At 37.5% G+C, this 15,966-nt stretch overlaps 3 protein-coding genes across 3 annotated transcripts; all 3 read right to left on the bottom strand.

Moving 5' to 3' along the window:
• Nucleotides 1-6,517: 6,517 nt before the first annotated feature.
• On the bottom strand, nucleotides 6,518-8,731 carry LOC128999889 (uncharacterized protein DDB_G0289975-like). Its single transcript, XM_054426643.1, has one exon. It carries the CDS (start codon nucleotides 8,729-8,731, stop codon nucleotides 6,518-6,520), a length of 2,214 nt encoding a protein of 737 aa, XP_054282618.1.
• A 1,593-nt stretch (nucleotides 8,732-10,324) lies between these two features.
• Nucleotides 10,325-11,708, bottom strand: LOC128999895 (uncharacterized). The gene is made up of 2 exons (XM_054426656.1): nucleotides 10,991-11,708; nucleotides 10,325-10,833 (listed from the first exon to the last, which is right to left on the bottom strand). The coding sequence occupies exons 1-2, from the start codon at nucleotides 11,706-11,708 to the stop codon at nucleotides 10,325-10,327; spliced, it is 1,227 nt and encodes a 408-aa protein (XP_054282631.1).
• Nucleotides 11,709-12,158: 450 nt separating this feature from the next.
• LOC128999903 (uncharacterized) lies at nucleotides 12,159-13,667 on the bottom strand. The gene has a single exon (XM_054426670.1). The coding sequence runs from the start codon at nucleotides 13,665-13,667 to the stop codon at nucleotides 12,159-12,161; it is 1,509 nt and encodes a 502-aa protein (XP_054282645.1).
• Between the last annotated feature and the right edge of the window lie 2,299 nt (nucleotides 13,668-15,966).

Raw genomic sequence — 15,966 nt, forward strand, 5'->3', positions numbered from 1 at the left:
TTCTTCTAAAGTACAGTACTAATTACTATTTGAATATGAGCTCTTAATCTCAGGGAGGGGTGGTCGTGCCGGTTCGAATGATATATTAGGCTTCTTTAAAATGCAAATAATTTAATTTAGTTATTGTTCTGAAATAAGTTAAGCTAGGTTCATGATGCTATTAATATAATAATGTTAATGTCCAAAGAAAGATTCCAAATGGTTTCACTGAATTTAATGAAATAAAATAGAATTTGAAGACTAAATTTTGAATAAAAGTTCAATTTGAAATATATATATATCTTGATGAGTTGAGTTAATTGGGCCTAGTAGGCTATACTGATTAAATGTCCAATGAAGATTAAATTTGTCCTTAGTTAAATAAGATGGATGATGGTTACCAAATTTGGAGTGTCTGTCTTCTTATAAATTTGTACTTTTCAATGCACTTGTCCAATACTTTTGGATGATGAGAAATTTAAATTTTAGGTTTTACTTTGGGATTATGAATTTTAGTTTAAATTAAACACAATTTCCAATAGAATGATATTCACACTGTGAAGAGTTGGCAGGATCTGGGCAGAGGCAATGGTAGAAGCTCAGGAAGTCCATGTCCATTGTTGAAGTGATGTACAGCTGGTTAATTTACATGAATGACACTTGCCACAGTAATTTTGATTTTCTTTGGATAATTTTGAAAAGTGATACTATATTTAAGATGTTATTATTATATTGCAATTTTCTTACAATTGTATATTATTCTAAATAAATGATTATTGTTGGTTTTTGATGAGTACTTAATAGGTATGGAGAGAATTTGCATAAATATTATATTGTAACATAAAATAGGATGATGTTTCTGTGGGGTGATGGGATATTATATAACATTGAACAAAATTGGATAAAATAACACATTAACAAGGGGAACAAATTAAATAACTGATAACACATTATCAGGGGCATTAACAGACAGGGCCGGATTTAGCATTTTTGCGCCCCTAGGCCCAAATAATTTTCCGCCCCCTAGTCTGGTCACAGAATTACTTTCCTTCAAACCTTTATTAAAAACTATATCATGCCCATAGGCCTAAGTTGATTGCTTGAATACCACTCCTAGTTGGAATCATTGAATTTTTTTTTAAGAATTGACTTGTTTAGCCTTCACAAAATGCCGTCTTAAACACTTTTTTCAATTTTTTGCTTTTAATAAATGCTCACGTTTGTGGCCGTGGGACTGAAATAAAACAACTCAACTCACCGATAATTCCTGCAAAAAAAAAAACAACAAAAAAAAAAAACATGACCATTGATTCCAATTCCAGGCCCAAAAACATGAACTCTATACAGTACGTGATACCATAGATTAAACATACTCCTTTAGTAGATTTGTCTGCATTTTGGATTAGCTGAAAACAATTCTTGTTATTTAAGGAGTATGTTTTATCTATGTTCAAACCTAGTTTATCCAAAATAAAACGATCTAATCATCAACAATAGGTCGTCTCCTGTTTATATTACAAGAAATTGAAACACACACTTAGAAAAACTAACCCTAAAATAACAGAAACAAAATTACGTCAAAACTAACGTCCAGTGTCACCAACATGAACCGAACTAGACATAAATAAAATTGGAATATCAACGTCATAAGAAGTTGACTTGAGTTATATCATAGACAAAAAGGTCTATGGTTGTATTTAATCTATGGTCGTACTGCATCTAGGTTATATTTCCCAAAACAGATCAATATTCTGGCCAACCATACCGATCCTTCTGAGGTCTGAGGAGAAAATGACAGCATTAATGGTGCTTTGGAGGGTATTGAATTGTTGTACAATCTAATGCAAACCGAGATATTTTAGTCTTTATTTTTAAAGGTGAATTCATCGTTGTTTTAATATTCAACACAACTTATTATATATTTTTACTTGATTCTGCAGATTGTTGTAAAACTAATCAAAGGATTAGTTAATCACTTTTGTTTTGTGAGGTGAGGGTGGTAATAATGTCTAGCACGCATGCGCCCCTAATCACTCTGATCAGTAGTGCCGAGCCCGAGAGTAGTACGTTTTCTGTGGCCCGAGCCCGAGCCAGATAGTGGCAGTGCGGTGGCAATACGATGCGTACTCCTTCATGGGCGCTCGTCAACGTCAACATCCCTAATACAGTCTACTCCCGTATAACCAATGTTCGTTACCAATTTTGTAACGAAATTGATGCGTAATTCTGAAAAATAGTTTAAATTTCCTAACAATTATTTCTTCTTATGAACTTCAGAATCACAATGCATTGGAGTTTTTTTTATCAACTATGACTATTTATTTTTGTTTTTAGATAGCCTAAGTATTTAAACAAAAATATATTCTTAGCCGTGCGCCCTCTGGGACCTTGCGCCCATAGGCCCGGGCCTACCGGGCCTATTGGGAAATCCGGCCCTGTTAACAGACATTGTGAGAGAAAATATACAAAATAAAAGAGAAATTAATGTTAATGATGAATGAATGACATGTTATATTACAAATTATCCCCACAGAAATCTGTATGCTATGAAATGAAATACAGATTTCGACAAAATATGAAATGGAGTCATGAATCATTAATATGAATGATACTTAAAGATAGGTATGAATAACATTAAATGATTGATTTTCTGGATGATAGAACATTGGGTGATAATACAACAAAATTATAATCTAAGTTAACAAATGTGTGGGACAATAACATTAAAATGGGGATAATAGAATAGAGTGTTCATGGCCTGGCATGGGAAGAAAGGGATATTATGGCTGTTGTTCCATACTGTTCAATACCAAATAACTTTATTGTTTCTTTGTTATTAAGGAGATCACAGTTAATTAGTAAGTGAGTATTGTTTATAAATTTTATCACCTGGGTATCAGTTTATGGAAACACAATTAATGGGGTCACGCACTCGCGATTAAGGTCCATGGCACAATTTGGTTGGAGATGATGATGCACAAAAGTCTATTGATGGATGAAACACATTATGAAATTCATTGATATACAATGTCTTCGAAGGTAGGGTCATCATTATCTATCTCGTCGATCACAGCTTCTATTGCTCGGGTTGGTTCCAAATATTTCTTGAGGGCTGATATATGGTAGGGGCCGTATAAAACATCTTCATCTTCTTTGGTCACGTGGAATGTGGATTTTCCTAAGATTTTCTTTATAATAAAAGGTCCTTCGTATATTTCGAATAATTTTGCTGTCTCGCCATATATAGCTCTAGAGAGGTGGTGAGATCGGATTAATACTTTATCATTGATCTTGAGGGTTTGAGGTTTTCGATTTTCATTTAGTTTGGACGATCGTTTCAGGCGTTTTTCTTCAAGTCTTCGTTTTGCTAGGAGTAACTTTTGTTCAATGGGAGTATCACTATTGAATGTGTTTTCAGCTAAATAGTTGTCCCAAAACCGTTGATCTTTGATTCCTAACTGAAGTTCATTAGGTGTATATCCTGTGGATTCATGATAGAGCTCGTTTAAGCAAGCATTTATATCTGGAATGAATTTTGCCCATTTTGTATGTTGGCGAGAACAATAGGTTCGCAAACACCTTTTGATTTCCCTTATTGGTCTTTCAGCGAGATTGTAGCATGGGTGATGGACAGGGCTGAAAATTAACTCAATATTATGTTCTTCCATTCTTCTGATCCATTCTTCACTTTTGAACTGAGTTCCATTGTCTGATTGTATCCTTTTTGGGTATCCATATGTAGGAAAATGCAAAGTGAAAAGTTTATTTAAAATTATCTTTGTTGTCGCTCGTTGAATGGGGTACAGCTTTATAAATTTTGTGAAAATATCTATGACAATTAGGATATATTTTACATTTGATACACTGGTTGGTAGAGGTCCAATAATGTCTACGGCAACTTGATCATTTTTGCCAGTACAACGCACACCTTTTGCTGTGGCCATCAGCGGACGGTTGCTAATCTTACACCTTTGACATGTATCGCATGTAGAAATAAGTTTCCTAATTATTCTGTTCATGTTTCGGAAAATAAAGGTTTCTTGAAGTAGTTGAAAACATTTCTTGGCTCCACAATGTAAGTAGAATAGGTGACATCCCCACACAAGTTTTTCAATCATACAACTTGGTAATGCGATGAGCCATTTATTCTTCAGTCGTTGGTAGAGGGTATCTTGATGTAATCGAAAATTGGCTGATAGTTTTATTCCAATTTCAGATTCTGGTTGAAGTTCTAAAGTGTTAATAATGTGTTGGAGTTTAGGATCTCTTCTTTGGAGTAGGGGAAGGTCTCGTAAAGCGTCTTTTAGATTTTGATCTGGTATTTTGTCTATATAATGAATGGTTAATTCAATGGGGTTGTTGTATGAGATTGCTGGTTTATCGATAGAAATTCGACTAAGAGTATCAGCAGTTATGTTGTCAGTGCCTTTGCAATGTATGATTTTGAAGTTATATTCTTGGAGAATTAATATCCAGCGAGCTAATCGATTATTTAGTAAGCGACAACTCTTAAGGAAAGTTAAGGCATGGTTATCGGTGATTATTGTTAGATTTGTTCCAAGGACGATATATCTAGCTTTTTGGAGACAGTAGATTATAGCAAGCAATTCTTTCTCAGTGGTGGTGTATCTTTGTTCTGCCGGTTGTAGTGTTCGCGACATGAACATAATTGCAGCCTTATCGCCATTTTCTCTTAACTGATATAGGTGACCACCAATTGCGTAGTCAGATGCATCTGTTTGGAGGTAGAATTCTTTAGTGGGGTCTGGATGGATTAAAGTGTTGGTTTGTAGGAAAAGTTGTTTGATTTTTGAAAATGTTTTATCATCATCTTCTGTCCAAATGAATTTATTTTTCTTAGAGGTTAATCTCATTAAAGGTTGTGTTGTAGCAGAAAATTTGTCAATGAATTTGTTGTAATAGTTGATGCTACCGAGGAAAGCTTTTAGTTGTGATCGATTCTTAGGGGTTGGAAAGTTTAATATAGGATCCACTTTACTCTGATCCATTTGTAGCCCTTCATTGGTTAGAGTATATCCTAAAAATGGTACTGAGTTCTGGCAGAATTTAGATTTGCTGAATTTAACTGTCATGTTAGCTTCTTCAAGTTTTTGGAAAATATATTCAAGGTGTTTCATATGGGTTGGGAAATCTGGTGAAATAATACAGATGTCATCGATGTAGATAGCGGTGAAATCTTCAACTTCTGAGTCAAACACTTTATCCAATGCACGGACTAATGCAGCTTGTGACGTAGAAATACCAAAAGGTGTCACGGTGTACTGATAAACTCGACCTCTAAATTGAAATGCTGTGTACTGCCGGGATTCTTCGGTTAAGGGAATCTGCCAGTATGAAGCTGTTAAGTCAATGCTACTTATAAATTTAGCACTTTTACACTTGCACAAAATTTCGTTTACACTTCGATTGCATTCAAAATCGGGAGTTATTATTTCATTTGCCCTGCGTGCATCGAGGCACAATCTAATCTCGCCAGTCTTTTTGACAACAGGTATTATTGGATTAATAAAGGTACTTTTGCTTCTCTCTATCACATTTAATGCTTCCATCCGATCAATTTCCTTTTGAACTTGGTCTTGATATTGCTGCGGGACAGGGTACGAAGTAGTTTTAAAAATCTTAGGGTTTTCTACACGTAACTCATGTGTATACTTGTTGCATACTCCTGGCTGATCAGAAAAGATATGCTGATATTTATTTAATAAACTGCTTAATGTTTCACGTTCTTCTGCGGTTATGTGCGTATTTGTTGCTAGGGAATTATCTATTTCTTCTTGGGTCAATGTTTCGTCTTCGATTGGATCTGTTTTTCTATTTTTGAAGTTATTTATTGTGCTATTAAATTTATTATATATTGGATCATCGTGATATACATCAAACGTTTCATCATTAAAATATTCATTATTTGGCCTATGGCTATCATTAATTATTAAGTGACATATTTGTCCCTCTTGGTTGCACATACAAAACTTCAAAGTAACATTGTGATTATTTATCTGCATATCTATTTCATTTGTGTTGAAATTCAGATCCATTTTAAGATTAGACAAAACATCTACTCCTAGTATTATAGGTTTTATTAGATTTGGTACAATAAGATATTCCAATGGCAAGGTGTGTTCTGCAATTGTGGTGGGAACGTAAATAATTCGAGAGACTCTTTTAGATCGCTCATTTGTAGCAGTTTTGATTACTGTGTTATTAACTGGAAATTCTTCAAATGGTGAAATTTTGGATTTGTTTTCATTGAACCAGGATTCTGATATACAAGTTATTGATGAACCAGTGTCGACTAATGCGTTTACTCTAATATTATTAAGTTTGATGCTAATTTCTGGGCAACTTATTTGAGTGAAATTTAGAGATTGATTATTTTCTGAATCATTTTCTAATAAGAAGTTCTTATCGCACATTATACTTTGGGATTGAAGATGATTTATTTCATTACCGAGACTTTCATAAATAGGCGCTGTAATTTTAGAGTTAACTAATGATAATTGACCCTCTCGGTTGTCGCTTACAGCGCCGAACCGTTTTCCTGTATATTTGGTGCAGGATGAGTTTGTGGCTCGTAACTGTGTGATGATTGGTTGTTTGGAGGAGCACTTGGCACGTAGTTATTTTGTCTTATTACTGCGCAAAGCTGAGCTTGTTCTTGGGTTGGGTGGTTTCTGTAGGTCCGTTGGTTGTTGTCACCGTTACGTGGAGGATATTTGTCTCGTTGATATGGTTTGTTTTCATGGTTTCGGTCGTAAATAGGATGATTGTGGTTAGGACGGTAATTTTGATGGTTTGGATAACTTCTGTGTTGGTGATTGTTGTTGTATGAATTGTTGTGATATGAAGGTATCTTGGGTTGGTACGCTCTCTGATTCTCGTAGCGGCCGTTTTGATGATAAATGTGTGGTTGTTGATTTGGAGTTGTCGGTCGGTTGTTGGATGAGCTGTTGTGATTCTGGTTGTTGGTGCGTGTCTTCTTTGGTCCGTCTTTGAGGTCTTCACGTTGTAGAAGTCTTTCTAATGCACGTACGGTGGTGATGTTTTGTACATTGATGCAGTCTTGTACGATGGAGTCAAATCTCTCTGCCATCAGTGTCACAATTTCTTCTTCGGTTAGGCAAGGGCTCATAGATTGGAGTGAAATTACACGTTCTGTAAGGTATTCGCTGCGGCTGAGTGTGCCATTTGACCGGTATTTTTCTGATTCGATTTTGGCTCTTAAGCTGCGTTGTACTTCTCTTGACCAGTATTTAGCTTCAAATTCGTTGGAAAATTGTTCCCAGGAACTTAAGTCGGTCTTAACGAGTTGTAGCCATCTTGAGGCGGGACCTTCGAATGAAGTTTCTAGCAGGTCTTTGAGATATTCAATCGGGTCATAATTGCTGTTTCGCTCAAGTCCTCTGTCGTAATATCTTTTCAATTTATTAAGATATTCTTTTGGGTTGCCACTTCGGCTGTTGAATTTTGGTATTTGTCGGTCTTTCTCTTCATTTCCATTGCATATAATTTTGATTGGGCCTTGGAAGTTTTTAAATGTTTTGCTCTGTTTGAGGGTTTCCACTTCTTGTTCACATTTAGTCAGATTTTGATTTAAACTTTGGATTTCAGCTTGCTGAGATTCTAAAGTTTTGTTTTGGATGGTGAGTTTTGGGAGAATTTCGTTTTGTATGATGGCCAAATTAGCTTTAGAATTCTGTTTGGATTCTTGCCTGGTTCGTTGAGAAAGTTCTTCAATTTTTTGGTCAAAATTCTGTTCATGCATTACCAATTGTGTTTTGACAGCAGATAGGATGTCATTTTGTCTCTGTTGATTTTTATTATCAGATATTGATTGTTGTTGTGTAAGATTATCAATGACGAATTGTCTCATTTGATCTTGTGATTCATCAATTTTTTGTGTGAGTTTCTCGTTGAGTTTAATCATTTCCTCAGCTTGTGTTGTCTGAGTGATCTTAATTGAGTTTATTTCGATCTGGAATTTATTTTGACTTTCACGATTTTCTGATATTTGAGTTTCTAGCGCGGTTCTGCAAGCTTGAATTTCTAGGCTATTAGCATCAATTTTATCATTGAAGCTTTGAGTGAGTTCAACTTTTAATTCATTGAGTTTGCTGTTGATTTTGCTGTTAATTTCGGCATGGGATTCGTTAATTTTGCTGTCAATTTTAGCATGAGATTCGTCAATTTTGTTGCTCAATTTAGTGTCTAGTTTAGTCATGAGGGCAATTAAAGTATTAATATCTGATGGTGCAATTAGTGTTGATGTGACAGTTGCTGTTGCACCGACAGTTGCACTAGGGTTGTTCCGTTGCCGTGTTGTTAGGTCTAGGTTACGTTCGTCGGCGTCGGCTATATTCGGTAACGATCGGTTGTGTTCGGGTGCGGGTGTCTGTTTTATTGATCCGCTAATGTGACCTTGGCTATCACCTGGCATTTTGGAATCATTCAGACTTTGTTTACTGGACAGTTCAGTGGCAACATTTGCAAACAGACTTGTAGGAATGGGAATACTATTGTCTGATTGGTCCATGGACTCGTTGCTCTCTTCCTCTGTGAGTTCTGATGTCTGCTGTGGATGTGTTTTTTGATCTGTGTCCGTGCGTGTGATGTCATCAAAATGGCGACCTTCTTCTTCAATCTCGCTCTCGCTGTCAGTGTTGTTGTAGTCGTAATTTGGGTTTAGGTTAGAATTTTTACGGTTGGGTCTTAAATTATAACCTTTCTCGGCCATGATTAATTATTGTACTAATTATGCGAATTGTGCGTGATTAATTAGTGTTTTGTATAACGGCTTTGTGTTGTTATTGGGGTTGGGAATATTAATTACGGGACGTACAATAGGCTATGGGTTCTTACAATCTAGTACAACTTAAGGTTAACTTAGCTTAGATCGAAAATTGCAATATTTGATGACTACCGTAATATATCATTCGAAAGCCGACACGTTGGGTCGCCAAATTTGCTACACACCATAAAGCTTTCTATAGACTTTTCATTAACTTAGGCCTACAAAATTCCTTTGGCTAAGTTAGCCCACATTGAACTCAAAAGTCGTTTCTTTCTTAATAAAGATAATTCCTAATTTGTGTTTTATTTTTGTCTAATGAGGTAAGTATTTGTCTTAATCTTATAATTATGAATTCTTCTAAGAATAAATAGATTTGGTAAGTTACAATATAAATTTATTAATGAAATACAAATATTAGATAAGTTGTTGGTTGAATTAGCTACAGGGTAAGTTAACAATGGTAAATTTTCAAAATGGTGGGGTTTCCAAAGTGGATGATATTATTCTAGGCTTATTGGGTTGGTTTCTTCTAAAGTACAGTACTAATTACTATTTGAATATGAGCTCTTAATCTCAGGGAGGGGTGGTCGTGCCGGTTCGAATGATATATTAGGCTTCTTTAAAATGCAAATAATTTAATTTAGTTATTGTTCTGAAATAAGTTAAGCTAGGTTCATGATGCTATTAATATAATAATGTTAATGTCCAAAGAAAGATTCCAAATGGTTTCACTGAATTTAATGAAATAAAATAGAATTTGAAGACTAAATTTTGAATAAAAGTTCAATTTGAAATATATATATATCTTGATGAGTTGAGTTAATTGGGCCTAGTAGGCTATACTGATTAAATGTCCAATGAAGATTAAATTTGTCCTTAGTTAAATAAGATGGATGATGGTTACCAAATTTGGAGTGTCTGTCTTCTTATAAATTTGTACTTTTCAATGCACTTGTCCAATACTTTTGGATGATGAGAAATTTAAATTTTAGGTTTTACTTTGGGATTATGAATTTTAGTTTAAATTAAACACAATTTCCAATAGAATGATATTCACACTGTGAAGAGTTGGCAGGATCTGGGCAGAGGCAATGGTAGAAGCTCAGGAAGTCCATGTCCATTGTTGAAGTGATGTACAGCTGGTTAATTTACATGAATGACACTTGCCACAGTAATTTTGATTTTCTTTGGATAATTTTGAAAAGTGATACTATATTTAAGATGTTATTATTATATTGCAATTTTCTTACAATTGTATATTATTCTAAATAAATGATTATTGTTGGTTTTTGATGAGTACTTAATAGGTATGGAGAGAATTTGCATAAATATTATATTGTAACATAAAATAGGATGATGTTTCTGTGGGGTGATGGGATATTATATAACATTGAACAAAATTGGATAAAATAACACATTAACAAGGGGAACAAATTAAATAACTGATAACACATTATCAGGGGCATTAACAGACATTGTGAGAGAAAATATACAAAATAAAAGAGAAATTAATGTTAATGATGAATGAATGACATGTTATATTACAAGACCTTTGAGACAGGTCTTCTGTATGTACCCTGGTTGGTGCGCACGTCCACTACACGCACTATACCATCGTCTCCGAGATGTGTTGCGGTGATGCGTCCCAGGGGCCACTGAAGGGGGGGTGATGGCTCCTGAAGTAGGATGAGGTCTCCAACCAGGTTTAGCTCTGGTGAAGGAGTAGTCCATTTTCCCCGTTGTTGCAACGTATGCAAATATTCGGCATGCCATCGTTTCCAAATACGTTGATCGATCCTGGAGATCCACTTCAGGGACAGCTACAAGGGGGGCACCAATGAGGAAGTGTCCAGGGGTCAAGGCGGTGAGATCGGAAGGATCCGCAGAGAGAGGTGTTAGGGGGCGTGAGTTAAGCATGGCTTCCACCTGAGTGATCAAGGTCATGAGTTCTGGCAATGTGAGTATATGTTCACCAATTACACGGTTTATGTGGTATTTGGCGCTTTTAATAGCCTCTTCCCAAAGTCCACCAAAATTGGGACTAGCTGGAGGATTGAAGTGAAAGTTGATAGAATTTTGTAGAGCAAATGCACAAATGTCGTTGCGAGCTTTGAGAGGATTTTATTGCATCCTGCACAATGCGAGTTAGTACGTGATTAGCGCCAACAAAGTTAGTCCCGCAATCACTGTAGATGTCTGTACAGAGTCCACGGCGAGACACAAATCGGGTGAGGGATGCGATAAATGCATCAGTGGTTAAATCTGTGACGACCTTGAGATGCACAGCTTTAGTCGCCATACAGACAAAGAGACATAAATATGTCTTAATGGTCTTGTTGCCTCGCAGATTATGAATCTTGACATTAAACGGGCCACCATAATCCACTCCAGTATGAAGAAATGGTCGAGAGGGATTGACACGAGGAGTAGGGAGATCACCCATGAGAGGAGTTTTATTTGTTGGGCGGTGTTTGAAACATGTAACACACCGGAGTATATTGGAGCGTATCACACTTCGGGCAGAGAGGATCCAAAAGTGTTGGCAAAGTAAAGCTTGTGTCAACTGAGGACCGGAATGGAGATGTTTCTTATGGTAATAGTTGATTATGAGATTTACTACATGGTGATTTTTGGGTAACAGGAGGGGGTGCTTGGTATCATAGTCGATAGGAGCACGATTGAGTCGACCTCCGACACGGAGTAGACCAGATTGGTGAAGGTCGATAAAAGGAGACAATCGCCGGAGTCTGGGGGAACACAATTGTCCTTGTTTAATGGCACTAATATCGTCACTGAAGTGGGTTTGCTGGATATTTTTTACAATGAAGTTAGTTGCATCTTTTAGTTCACTGGAGGATAAACTATCTTTTGATCTATCAACATGTCTGCAATTATTTACAAAGCGGATGACGTAAGCCATTACGCGAACAAGTTTGTCCCAGGAGGAAAATTTGCTAAGAAGGTCCCATTCGGGTTGAGTTACAACAGTCAATACTTTAAGAGGTTGTGCTTTGAGATCCGTTAATTCGTCAAGGTCAATAGGACTGAATTTAGGTTTCGGCCAATCATCATGTGGCAGCTGAAGCCATGATGGACCGTTGAACCACACAGTGTGTTTGGATAGTTGTGATGGAAGTATTCCACGGGAAGCGCAATCTGCGGGGTTATCTGCGCTGCTAATATGTCGCCACCAATTTGCCGGAACCAATTCCTGAGTTTGCGCAATACGGTTGGCAACGTAAGTTTTCAATTGATAGGGGGGAGTTTGCTGCCATGTCAACGTCACAGTTGAATCGCACCACAAGTTATGTGATGAGAATGTATAGTGTTTGGAAAAAATTGACAAACAATGTGATATTAATTGTGCCAATTAATGAGCGGCACATAGCTCGAGTCTGGGGAGAGTGACCTTTTTGAGTGGGGCAACACGGGTTTTAGCAATAACTTGTCTGACTATGACTGTGTTATTAGAGGTCAAACAGCGAGTATATACCACAGCTGCGTAGCCTCGCTCTGAGGCGTCTGAGAACCCATGCAACTCCATGCTGCGAGATTCAGAAAAATGAAATGCACGAGGTATATTAATCTGAGAAATTTCTGATAATTCTGATACAAAAGAATGCCACTTGTCGGCGAGGTCACTGGATATGGGTTCATCCCATCCCAGTTGTTGGGTCCACAGGAGTTGCATTAAACATTTGCACCACATTGTTATGGGTGCTAAAAAACCACAAGGGTCGTAAATCCTTGCGATGTTGCTGAGTAGTTGACGCTTAGTACAAGCGCCGGAGGGTAGGTCCAAGTGATAGGAGAAGGAATCCGTAGTAGGTGACCAGTGTAGTCCTAAGATGGAGTAATGAGGTTGCTCTGGATCTTGCAAAAAGACAGGTGTCTCACGATGATCTTCTGGAACTGCTTCCAGTAGGCGAGGAGAATTTGACGACCACTTCCGGAGTTCGAATCCACCTTTCTTCAGAAGGGCGATGAGTTGACCCTGGAGTTGGAGGGCTGATTCTTCGTCAACGGAGCCTGTGATGATGTCATCAACATAGGAATAAGAGATGATGATTCTGGCTGCGTCAGGGAAAGCTTCACCTTCATCCTTCACCAGTTGTCCCAAGGTCTTTATGGCAAGATAGGGGAAACTATTTAAGCCGTAGGTCACTGTTGTCAACTTGTAGATGTCAAGCTCGTGAGAGGGGTCTTCACGCCATAGGATCAGCTGAAAATTCTGGTCTTCTGGGCGGACTCGAATTTGTCGGTACATTTGCCGTATGTCACAGGTAAAAACAACATTATGGACTCTAAAATTAAGTAAAATGTCACAAATGTCTGTTTGGAGTTTTCGTCCAGTGAGAAGGACGTCATTTAGAGAGATACCTGTGCTAGTCTGCGCACTAGCATCAAAAACTGTGCGTAGCTTTGTGGTACTGCTAGTTACCTTTAGTACCCCATGGTGAGGGAGGAAATAATGAGGTTGAGATAAGTCAATGGTAGAAACTTTTTCCATGTGACCTGCTAAGAGGTAATCACTCATAAACTCATGATAAAGTTCCGAAAAATTAGGCTGAGTTCGGAATTTGTGTTCCAATGCGCGAAATCTACGCTCTGCAGCAAGCTTAGAAGCTCCAAGAGGGGGGTGAGCCTGTTTGAATGGAAGACTGACAATGTAACGTCCGTCTGAATCTCTCGCGTGAGTGGCGTCAAAATGTTTGTCGCAAAGTTCTTCTTCCGCTGTCCGTTTATTGCATGGATGTAGTTCTTCCTGCAACCAGAACCTTTGCAACGAGTTATGTAACTCTGTGTCATTGACAGAGAGCATGGATACAGAATAATGTGTTAAAAGAGGAGTGATTGACGTACATGGTGCTTGTCCCATTATAATGAATCCAAAATGGCTGCCTACAGCATGGGGGAGGTTGGGACCAAGCGAGTGACATTCGTTAGTGAGTAACTGTGGGAATAAACTTCCACCTAACAGAACATCTACACTACTATACTCTGTCTGAATTTAATGTGCGGTTGAATCACAAATTTGTTTTCCCCTGCTTTCTCCCTGGCCCCTGTCATCACCACATAATAGCCTTACAGCTGGTTCATACTGTTTATAATTTTACAACAGGTGTCACTATGTTTACATTTTAGTGGTTTGAATAACATTGTGATTATTCTGATGGTATTTTGTGCAGTTTAATATTATCATATTATTCAGTCTGAGTTTACTTTATGGTTAATCAGAAATGGCCAAAAGGTGCCAAGATATTACAATCCAAACTAAAAAACACAATAAAAATAAATCTTCCAGTTTTATTCTGTGGTAGTTCAATCATAATATAAACAAAAGCTTCCTAAAACACTGTCTGCAATATAAAACAGATTATTTTTAGGGGGATTTCAGTGTAGAAAAGGGTAAATGAGTGTGAGATTTCCCATGATAGGGAAATCTAAATCATATGTTGAATTCCAACCGCACAATTATTTTAGACCGACATTAGGTAAGTGGAACGTAGGGTCAGCTAGTGTGTAGGCTTTGGCTTTGTGGAACACTTCCGGGGTCAGTTTTGCTCTGGGTAAATCCATAGAAATCCTATCTAAAATGAGGAAGGGGTGCTGAGTTACCATGGTGAGGCCTGAGAGAGTGGTTAGAGTCAAGTGTGTCAGTCCTCGGGTAGAGGTAGCTGTTTGAGCGATACCTGTTATTTGAACAGAGGAATGTGTGCGTTTGACACCCAGCAATTGAGCAGCACGCTCAGAAATAAAATTACACATACTTCCCGAGTCTAAGAGAGCCCGGAAGACGTGAGTAGTACCTTGAGGGGAGGTCAATTATTGTACTAACAAAGTACCTAGGAGCACAGTGGATTCGCAACTGTACTTAGATTGAGAAGTCATGGCTGTAGCTACCTTAACGGGAGAGAGATTGTCTTTAGGTACCTTATGATGTTTGACGTCAGCTGAGGGTTGTTGAAAGTGCGCGTGCAACAGGCTATGGTGTCTTTTAAATGTAGCAAGTAGCCTGAGATTTGCATAATTTGCTATCATGGTATCCGAGACAAGAGATGCATCTGTTCTCTTTTTTTACGATTTGATATCGTCGTTGAGGGGTTTTACCCTTAAAGGTAGGGCAAACATAAATTTTGTGGTCTGGTTTACCACAGTCAAAACAAGAGGTAGACGATTGCGTCTTGTGAGTGGTAAGCATAGCCACAGTCTTGCTGGGACGGTCAGAGGAGAATTTGACCGACTATATGCCTTTGAATTTAGAGGGCTGACCACAATTAGTCTTTAGAGAAGAGTGAGTTAGGTGCAAACCAGCGTCTTCTACTTGATCACATTTGATATTGAGGAATTTTATAATTTCAGTCACTTCCGGCAGAGTATGTGCTTCATGGTCTTGAGTAGACCTATAAGCTTCAAGTTTTTTGCGAAGGTCCGAGTCTATTTTACGCAATATCAATGCTGACAGTAAAGGGTTAGAGTTAGATGAGACATCACAATCAAGGGCTTTAAGGGCCTCACTATGTTCATAGAACAAGTTGATGAATCCCCTTAGTTGATGGAGAGAACCAGAGGTAATGTTTGGCAGGTCCATTATCTGGTTTAAATGCAGTGTGGTGAGCCGCCTTGTGTTGTGATAGCGGTCACAAAGTAGTTGATATGCAACTAAGTAGTTCGCAGTGGTGATGTTAAGGGATTTAATTAAGCTGAGGGGTTCTCCCGACACAACGCTTAAAAGGTACTGAAATTTGGCCACATTAGACACACTCACATTTTTGTGTACTCTAGAGTCAAAGAGGTTAATAGATTAGCTACAGCTTCTACTGCAGTGAGAATTTTCTCAAACCTTGCTTTGATTAAAGCAGTGGAGCGTTCATAAATGGAAAACTTGATTGGACCAGGCATTGTTTAGGCTATGAATTACCTTACAATAAGTTCAACAAAAATCTACAATGATGAAACCATAAAAGAAAAAAAGTTATAATAAGCATTAAACATGAAGAAATGCTAAGCAATGTTGTTAACAAAGAAACATTAGTTTAAACAATTCATTAACAATAGTGGATAAATGTATTAATCTAATGGTTTGTTTTGTATTCAAACATATTTATACACAGTGGTTAGCCTATAAAAAATGTTTTACTCTAGCCTCTTTTATGTACAATCAATGACAAATAGAA

Source organism: Macrosteles quadrilineatus, unplaced genomic scaffold (genome assembly GCF_028750875.1).
Source record: "Macrosteles quadrilineatus isolate MER2022 unplaced genomic scaffold, UCM_ALF_1.0 Scaffold_1__1_contigs__length_201487025, whole genome shotgun sequence".
Taxonomy (NCBI): Eukaryota; Metazoa; Arthropoda; class Insecta; order Hemiptera; family Cicadellidae; genus Macrosteles; species Macrosteles quadrilineatus.

What these genes read in the sequence shown, in the direction of transcription:
- LOC128999889 (XM_054426643.1), bottom strand. Translation starts at nt 8,731, where the DNA reads ATGGCCGAGAAAGGTTATAATTTAAGACCCAACCGTAAAAATTCTAAC.
- LOC128999895 (XM_054426656.1), bottom strand. Translation starts at nt 11,708, where the DNA reads ATGGCTTACGTCATCCGCTTTGTAAATAATTGCAGACATGTTGATAGA. An exon ending in TGTGTCTCGCCGTGGACTCT is followed by an intron (nt 10,834 to 10,990) that starts GTACAGACATCT and finishes TCAATCCTCCAG; the next exon opens with CTAGTCCCAATTTTGGTGGA.
- LOC128999903 (XM_054426670.1), bottom strand. Translation starts at nt 13,667, where the DNA reads ATGGGACAAGCACCATGTACGTCAATCACTCCTCTTTTAACACATTAT.